We start from the raw sequence: 9,675 nt of genomic DNA on the forward strand, positions 1-9,675 counted from the left end.
TCGTTTTTCCAATTCTCTGTGTTCACAAACAAAGTTTGTGTGGTTCTCGCTAATGATCGTGCCTTGGTAGCAACGTCGTGCGTTGAATATTTTCATTGCATTTAATCACGGATATGCGTGCAACGAATAAATCAACTCGATGTCTACTGGTTTGGTTGTTAAGAAGGTTAAAAAGCAGCACATTATGTTTAAAGTGCTATGTCAAAATTTGAATATAAGCGGCCTTAATAAGTTAAATTGGGTGTGGGGGAATAAGAAAACATGAACGTCAAATTGCTTTCTTGGAAGTTCAGCTAACCGAGAGTGATTTGGTTGGCGTTCCTGAGCCTACGCATGGCACATATCAACTCATGCAAGGCATCCTGTAATGCAATGAACCAAAACTCCTGCTGAAAACTGGTTCTCAATTTCTCTGTGTCTTCAAGATGGTTGCCATAATGTGCCCTCTCCATAAGCTATATGATTGGATGCTCCGTGGTTAAATTAAGGTCTTCGCATGGTAAATATTCTTTACTTGTGTAAGTCAAAATTTTTCTCAAATTGTGCTATTTTGATCAACAAAGGAGATTAAATTGACTTTTGCGAGGACTTCAATATATCGTTTGTGGCAGCTATAGATTCTGAATCATTTGGAAAACGTTCAATTTTGAACAATTCATGAATATCATTTGCTTTCAAATGTGCCCTATTTTCCGCAATGAACCTCTTGCAAAGAACCCGCTGTAGCGTTTCCAGTCATGGGGTTGATAACTAGATTCTCCTAGATTTTCGGTTTTCAGAGTCTTGATTGCTTGCTCACTTTCAAATTTGGGCTCTCGGCATCACGGCTCCTGCCCTTTCTTTTCATCCCTCTGAGGCCTTGCTGGTCCGTTTAAACAACCGATATTTTTTAACAATCGAGAACTTTGACCAAAGTTTTTCTGGTGCCTAAAACTGTAGGCTTGAGGACACCTTCGGCGTGTCTTCATTGATACTTTTAAAAATTTCCCAGAATGGTCTAATGTCTGAAAATTGCTACGCAATAGTTTCCTATCAGTCCTCAGACTAATCGTTGCTTTTTCAGTTATGATACGATAGAAGATGCTTGTTTTGGTGCATATGTTGAAATGTAGAGTCAAAAATTTGTGAAGCTGTATTCAATTAATTGGAATCGTTCTTTTTTCTCTCAAATCAGAGCACCAACTGCTGAACTGTTTTGAGTGTCCTGCTGACCATTATTTGCAGCTGGGTTGTCCCATTGATGCACAAACACTTTTTACATTTTTTAGAAGGAACTCATTTTTTTTATGAAGACCCGTATTCAAAGCTGGTCAAACACTTCTGAGACAACGAACAGGACAAATCTCTGCCTTAAATTTTTATTATCATGACAGCCAGTGCGATTATCTGTGACCAAGTTCTAAGTAAGTCCCACAAGTGGGGTTGGATGTATTCCAGCTCTCAAGAAATTTAACAATTTTTTTTTGATATTGTCCTTTTCGGGGATCTGTGACTTCTTTTGTCTGTCTCTCGTTCTCTAGTCCTCTTGGTTGGCAATTTGAATCCTCATTTGCTGAAATCGTTCGTCAATTTCTTGTTGATTTTGGGTTCTTCATGAACGTTGTGACAGACTTCAGAAAATTTTCCAAAAAAAAATTTCGGGTGATCGCATTTTTTTCGGTTTTTGAGACTAGGATTTAACAGCCCACTGCTTGTTTTTCAACTTACTTGCTAATTTTTTCCTGCTTTTGAAACTGTTGTTGTGGCCAGAGTTAGTGCTCCTCGCTTTGCCATTAATTGACCACATAGAGCCCATTCAATTTCTGATTTAAAATTGGAGTGCGCAGGGAGTTTTTTATCCTCTGGTCTCTTGGGTTTTATTTGGTGATGATGAACGTCGTAGCAGTTCTGTCCATACAAAATTTGATTCTCATTCAACTGATAAGTAATTTTGATTTGATAAATTCTTCAGCTACGTGAAGCCCTCTTTCATTTCTTGAAGCTCGATCATTGAGTTACTAAGTTTTAGTTTTCACAAACTGAAGACAGTGTTGTTGGGAATGGTCGGGGTTTGTCATAGACTAAAACAGCGTTCGGTACCATTTCTTCATGGATCCCTCCTACGTATAAAGACGTTTTTTGGCAATTACCTTTTGAAATTCAGAAAAAATTGATCTATTCACGAAAAAATTAGAGGATCCAAAATGATTCTTCGTTAGCACATTTAGACTTAGCTTTTTGTTCGTTTATTTGATTCGCAACACTGGGAGTTTTCCTTGAATAATTCTGGTGGCTACTGCAGTTTTAGTAACTGAGACGTCTGTTCTAGCCTCCTTCCGTGAGAAGTCGGTATGCAAAAAATTTTTGAGTCGTCTTGAATAGTTGGGTAAAATGCACATTCTGCCTTTGCAGTCCTCTGACAGGTTACCTGATCTGAAACAATTTACAACTATTCTGTCGTTCAATTACTTTTGTTGTTTTGATTTTTTACAAGCCTCAAAATCAAGGTGTCCGTCTTTGAAAAGGCCGTCGAAACTATTTGGTTTCCTTGAGTCTTCAGCGTTTAAGGCGGTTGTCCAAGCTCTTGGCTCAAAATTTAGACAATGCTTGCACTGACTGCATCTAGTTTTCTTCTGCACTATTCCAATTTGCACGAAGATTGTTTTCGTGATTCAGTTAAGTTTGCGTCGGGATTAAAATTTCAACAATTCTGTCAAACCTGCTTTCAACTGTTCTGTCAAGCCTGACACGCCGTTTTGGATTGATTGACTGTTTTCCATTAGGAGGAAGAATGGTAAAAAGTAAGTCCGACTGTCTAAAAGCAGTGAGCGAGATGGTTTAAAGTCTCAGAAATCAGGTGCTTTGTTGATTACCCATTGAAAACCTTTTCTCTGTTGTTTCACATTATGCTTGGTATCAGCATTTAAAAAAGTTCGAAATGTTTTGTCTTCAACAATTAGTTTATCGAATTGTCTATTGCCTTCTTAATTACTTTAAGTCTCGAAGACACATGGATCTGCTTTGCATTCTTTTGTTGATGTAATTCTTTGAATTTGTGTCAGGTACCGTTCTAACTCCGTAAGGTAGCCTAAAAATAACTTGAGTAGACCAGCTTTTTTTTCATCATCTTGAGTTAACAACTTGCCTTCCAGTCAATTGAGTTCGGTGTCCTTTAGGAGTTTTACTGGCCATCGTTGTTGTATATCTTTGGTCCAACAGATCAAGTTGAAGACTCGTTGCTGTTTGCATCAATGTTGATGTCCGGGTCGTCGGATAGACTGTTGCGGCTGCTCATAAACCTCAGCGGAACAAAATTTTCACAGCCTAGTTCTCAAGAATTTTGCTGGCCTAATAAAAGAAAGGCCGTAACTTTCTTTTATTGAGCTGAAGAACTCTCTTGGTGATAAAACATGTTCCATCTTGTATTGAATTTTGTTACGCTTTTGTCAAAAGATAGTACTGTTTCTAAACTCTTTATTGATAGACCACCTATCTCTTTATATAATTGGCCTTTGACTATGATCAATTACCTGAGAGGCTATTAAATTAACACCTTAAAAAATTGGCAAAAAAGATAAAACATTAAAAAATCTACTTTTGCACCATACAAAAGCTGTTAGTCTTTTTTGTGGATATGATATTTTTTAGCTTGCTCAGACAATGGGTGGCTTAAAGGTTACCCTAACCATGTTCATACGGCCCCGATTACCATAAATAAGCAATAATTGGGTATATCTATATATATATATATATATATATATATATATATATATATATATATATATATATATATATATATATATATATATATATATTCCTGTGCAGTTTTAAGGGGGTTAGACACGTAATTAAAACATCGGTTGGCGGTTTGCTTTTACTATTTTACCAAGAGGAAACAAATTAAGCCCCGCAACCACTGAGACAAAAAATCACGTGCATCAAGTTGCTGAGTGCCAAGGCCAGACTAGATTAAAATTTTTGTTCCAGATCCAAGACGTATAATTTTTAGCCTAATCAGTTTTTTTGACAATGCAAAAATAAAATTATGTTTATGCACATAGGCGACTAAATTAGAGCGTTTGCTTTGACCAATATGCATTCAAAACATTGGATCTATTTTTCATTGGCCACAAGTTTTTGGTTATACATTTTGTAAGCCCTCCAGGCGCATGTGCTATTCTTTAGATAGTAACTTGCTATATAACATATAAAATTTAATTGGAGAGCTTATAAACACTAAGAGGATAGAACTATCTGAAATGTTGTGGCTAATATACTGAACAGCAAATGTAATTTGACACCCCTTAGTTTTACGAATTAAAAACTCAATTTATGAGACAAGTTTAACCCATTTTGAAATGGTTTTTGCGGATACATTTGTCACTTTGATCTCCTGCACTACTGCTCTCGCCTAACTATGAAATTCAGATAAAACGCAACGCTCGCTTACCATAGATCTCAGTGTAAAGTGTATGAACTCCATCAAACGTTCGAAGTAAAGAATAAGTTGTCTCAAGATGTGATATGTTTTCAGGTTTGTTATTTTGTGGCTAAGTTTGATATTGTGTTAAATATTAAAGAGAGAAAATGTGTGAAAAAAAGTTATATTGTGACCATTTTATTTTTACTGTGAGAATTGGATGAAGCTCGTAAACCTTACATTGTAATTTATGATAAGATCGCTGAATTTTATCTGCATTTCATAGGTAGAGGAGCACTAGTGTAGAGAATCAATATTGTAAAAATTGTTTCAAAAACTGATTTTATGTTGAAATTGTTATTGCCTCAAAATTTGAATTTTTACTTCGTAGAACTAGGGGGTTGCTAACTTACTTTTGCCTTTCAGTATACTTTTGTTGCCTTTTTTCTGTTGATAATGATGTAAGTTCAAACTAATTCACTAACCTCTACAGCCTGATTATTTTAACGTCCAGCTGATTCTAATATTGATTTTCGATTTAAATAAATGGATTACCGAACGTATTGAGGAATTTTTTTTTCACTTGTAGAAAATCGTCGTCTTTAATCGTTTTCTTTAAACAAAAACGATCAAAGCCCTTACGTAGTAATCGTCGTTTCATTCGTTATTTCGTCGTAATTTTTATGTAGAAATGATCGTTTTTCATCGTAAGAACGTGTTCTCCGCTGGGATTCGAACAATTGAACTCCTGATACATAACCTGATGCACTGACCACTGCGCTATCATGAACTAACTTCAGATATGCTAAAACAATTTTATAGAGAAAAACTAGTACAAGAGCAATTAAACGACGAAAAAACGATCAAAAAACGGCAGTTTCTTTTGGAAAAAAACGACGTACGAAACAACAGAAAAATGACGAATAAACGATCATTTCTTACACGTAAAAGATGACTTAAACGACGGAATCTAATGAAAACGAAGAAAACGACGACAAAACGACAACAAAACGACGAAAACGACGAATTCTTACAGAAAGATTATCGTTTTTTTCGCCGTTGTCCTCAGCACGGGTATTGCTCCTTCCCCCCCCCCGCCCAAGACTAGTGGTCGTATAAATGTTAGGCGCCGCTCCATTACTGCTCCATTAGCTATTCTTTAGACAGGAACGTGCCATAAAACCAGACACAATTTGTAAGTGGGGCGTTAAAAACAGTGAAGGTCGAAACAGAGTAGATCATCACAATCAACAGCGCTAGGGGATAATAATGCAGGTCTTTCTCTCATTATAGCCCTCCCCAACAAAAAATTTATCCGCATTTTGGTTAAGCACCCCCCCCCCCCCCTCCCCTCCCCCGGCCTAGCTTTGTGGTCAAATAACTCATAAGCCCCCCCCCCATAATGGGGCTATAACTTCATGGGGTATGGGTACAATCGGAAAAACCCGGGTTTTTACTAAGTCTAGCCCCACCAACTCTTCAGCTTGGTGGCATAAAACTTGGGGTCTTTCATCCCATTATAGCCCCTCCCATGAGATTATAGCCGCCATTATTTTTATATTTACCATGATTGGGGGAGGGGGGAGGCTATAGGTTATCTGACAACTAAATTGGGGGCGGGGGGCGATTTTTTACTAATTAAAGTATAACTACACATAGTTTGCAAATGGGCATAAAAAATGGGGGATAGATTCGCTTCATAGAGTATGCCAAAATGTATCCGCTTTATATTATACGACCACTATGCGGGGGGGGGGGGGGGGGGGTGTCGGTCTATAATGGGAAAGACCCGCAATAATGCTACCAACGTGGCTATCGTTCATAGTACAACTAATCTGACATGGCTAGCATGGAGGAAGGGTTGTGTCGCTGGGATGATAAGAATAACAATAATTGGATCTTTTCCGTTTGTCCCCCCCCCCCCCAGCTTAGTGGGTGTATATTTTTTTGCAACACCCAGAAGCACGTGCAATATTTTTACAAAATGATTTACCATGTGATGACACGAGCTCTTTAATTGTGAGAGCATAACGTACTGGGGGGGGGGGGCAGAAACGGAAAAGATCCCAATAATTAACGAAAAAAGAAGTGCTCACTGATGCTCCACTGAATCGGTGTGTCAAAAATAAAGACCAGAATAACAGTAAAAGGACTTCCATTTTTTCCAGAAAATTCCACCGATCATCCATTTTTGTCCAGTTAGCAATCAAATTGCAACTGTACAGAGCTCACGTGCTCTCGTTAGCTTCTCAAAAAATAAGGAGTCCTTCAAAATGTACCAACGAAAAGCGGTGCACATGTGATTCTAAGACTCAATACTTTTCAATACTATGATTATCGGGGCGATATGCCCCGGACCCCGATGTACGCGAACCAATTTGGTCTGGCCATCTCCCTGTCTCGGGTCCGGGACCTCATCCAGACCATTCTACACCTCATCCTGCACCTATATCTGTCTACCCTAAAGCCCTCCTTGTAATCATTAGAATGGACAAGGGAACGTTCTTAGGTCTAATTGTAGCCCCCTCCCTTCAGCTTCCATCATTTAGCATATAACCCCCCCCCCCCCCCCCCACCCCACCACCACCAAAAAACAGTACTTTATTCGCGTGTGTTTTAGGGAGAGACCCGATTCGTTCTAAAAATTATTCCATTTGTCTAAAATTGGTTGCGGGATTGTATCGCGAGTAGGTTAGTTACAAACGGAGGAGACACTGGTACAACACATTCACATCGGGATTGCTCTTAAGTTCACAAACGTGGCTCCCTGACCTCCGAGTTCAATACTCTCCGGCAGCCTGTGTTCTGCTCCGCTAGAATGCTAGATTAAATTTTTCAGGTGATGTTTATTACTCATTTTGCTTTATTGGAAAGGTTGCAACGACACAAGTATCGCTGTGAGTCATACAAAACAGTAGTAAACCCGAAGCCTGTCATTTATAATTGATAACAATGAGGACATACAAAGAGTACGTAATGAACAGTCAGATGTCACTACATTGGCATAGATGGGAAGCTGACTCTTAGATTTTCAATTATAATACTTGTCACCCGTACTTAATGTCAAGTCAATATCAGTACTGGGCAACTCTAACTCCAAGTTTACCCAGGTTGAGGTGCCATCCGGAAGTGACCTCTGATCAGACCAAGTCCAACGCACACGGTGTGTTCCCAGACCAAAATTACAGGGTCTGGGATTTGGTTCGAGGACACAATAGTATGGTCAGAGGGCACTTCGGTCTGGGGATGGTATGATAAGAAGTCACTTTCAGTAAAATCGTCTGGACAATGGTCTAAATTTGGTCTGATCAGAGGTCCCTTCCGTCTGGAAAGGTCTGAACAGAGACAGTTTCGAGCGCACTTCGAGCGCACACGGTGTTTCGAGCGCAACATTAGTCTGATCAGAGGGAACTTTGGTCTGGGATGGTCTGATCAGAAGTTACTTTCATCTGGTACGGTCTGATCAGAGGTCACTTCAGGATGGCACCTGTACTGATCAGTACTGATTCAGAGCTATGATCATAACACATTTAAGACTTGTCAGAAGTAATGTGTAAATGGGTACCTCCGCAACATAGAGCCGCGATACGGAACCCATATACATTGTTACTCTATTTCCCTTTGTTTTTTCCAGTATATTTCCATTTTCCAAATAAATAAAAATCTATCATTTTTTGACTAATTTACTAAATTTTGCTATATTAATTGTAAAATCTAAACTCACCATTACAACTTTTAATACCTTTATCATCAAATGGATCTATAGCTATCTTTTACTGTTCCTTAGTTTCGAAATGATGCCTTTTGCTATCAATAGTATAATTAATAACATATCTACTTACACCCCCATATATAGCAATTTTATAATCTTCCAAACTAATTTGGTTTTTAATAGTAAATTTGGTTATACCTTTTAACTTTTTCTCATCTTCTCCTTTAACTGTATTATAACAATATGCTTTAGCTTTAAGGAAGCAGGCTTCTATAATAGTATCATTAGGTAATTCATCCTTCATCTTACCTAACTTATTATTATGTAAAATATCTTTTATCTTATTCATTTCAGTTTCTATATTACTATCGAAAGGAACATTTATGTTTATAAATATACTATCGGTATCTGTATAATGATAACTACAATCTAACTCTTTCTCAAAGTAATCATAAATAGCTTTATAAATAAATAGTTTAGCTTTTTCTAGTATAACAATACCAATATAATTAAACTTATCTAACTTAACATTACCTCTTGTTTTATGTACAGCCACTAGATCATCATGAAACTCTACAGCATTTTTAAAACTAATACTTTCTACTATTTTAATATATCTATCTAAGTCGTTAACTAACTCTACATCTTGTCTATTGTATACATTTTCTAATGTTTTTCCATAGAAAGCATTATTCATCAGTTTAAAGAATGCATCTCCAAATTAATCACCCTTAGCTTTAGCTTCTTTTCTTTTCTGATTATTAAACTCAATATAAGGCGTTAACCACTCACTCTTACTCTACTCTAACTTTTGCTTAATTGTAATATCTTCCAACTTCAAACCACTAGCTAAATACCAATCTAGCATCTCTCCATCAATTAGATAATCCACCTTATCTGTTAACTTTAACATTAACTTCTCATTTGGTTTGTATCCTTTCTTTTTATTTTAATTTTCATACTCAGTAAAATGATCAATGTTAGCCTTTGTCTTTTCTGGAAAAAATGGATATTTCTTTGTCTTTTGTTTCAACTCATCATTATATTTTACATCCATAGTATAGATATTATCTTTTTGTAGAGCTAGAGCTAGTATAACCGAGATAGTCACATACTTTGATCTCACCAGTAGGTAAAGCATGAACCATAGCAGAAGCGTATAATGAGTTGAAGTCTAATTATTTTAGATAATTCTCGTTCCCTGTATACTCAGGATCTATTTCTTTATTTTTACATTTTAAATGACAATCACCTAATACTGAAGCTAACCCACCTCTAATACCGTTGTGTTTTGTATCAAAAATATTAACTGTTTTTTCTTTATAATATTTAAGTCTAATATTAGTATACTTCAATCCGCATAGCCAAGTTAATCCAGGAGTGGAATGTGTAACAAGGATCTATTTCATAATTTTCTTAACACTTATCTCTTAACCTTTCAAATACATCTACCGATAATAATACATCTGTTTTAAGATATAACATCATATAGTCTTTTATTGATTTACATCCAGTACTATTCCAACAATCTATTGCTTGCTTATATTCATTATCTGTAATACCA

General features: G+C 36.9%; 1 protein-coding gene across 3 annotated transcripts in view; it reads right to left on the reverse strand.

The window, feature by feature from the left end:
* LOC142338490 (uncharacterized) overlaps window positions 1–6,640 on the reverse strand; it is a 32,509-nt gene extending 25,869 nt beyond the window's left edge. For 2 of the 3 annotated variants that reach the window (XM_075388269.1, XM_075388267.1), the window contains exon 1: window positions 6,496–6,640. In XM_075388269.1, the coding sequence (XP_075244384.1) occupies window positions 6,496–6,588 (93 nt within the window). In that variant the 5' untranslated portion in view covers window positions 6,589–6,640. Of the gene's footprint in view, window positions 1–3,124; window positions 3,258–6,495 lie in introns of those variants that run through there. The other variant, XM_075388268.1, reaches the window with a different exon arrangement.
* Between the last annotated feature and the right edge of the window lie 3,035 nt (window positions 6,641–9,675).

The sequence above is a fragment of the Convolutriloba macropyga genome, chromosome 4 (assembly GCF_964194025.1).
Source record: "Convolutriloba macropyga chromosome 4, txConMacr16.3, whole genome shotgun sequence".
NCBI lineage: Eukaryota > Metazoa > Xenacoelomorpha > Acoela > Convolutidae > Convolutriloba > Convolutriloba macropyga.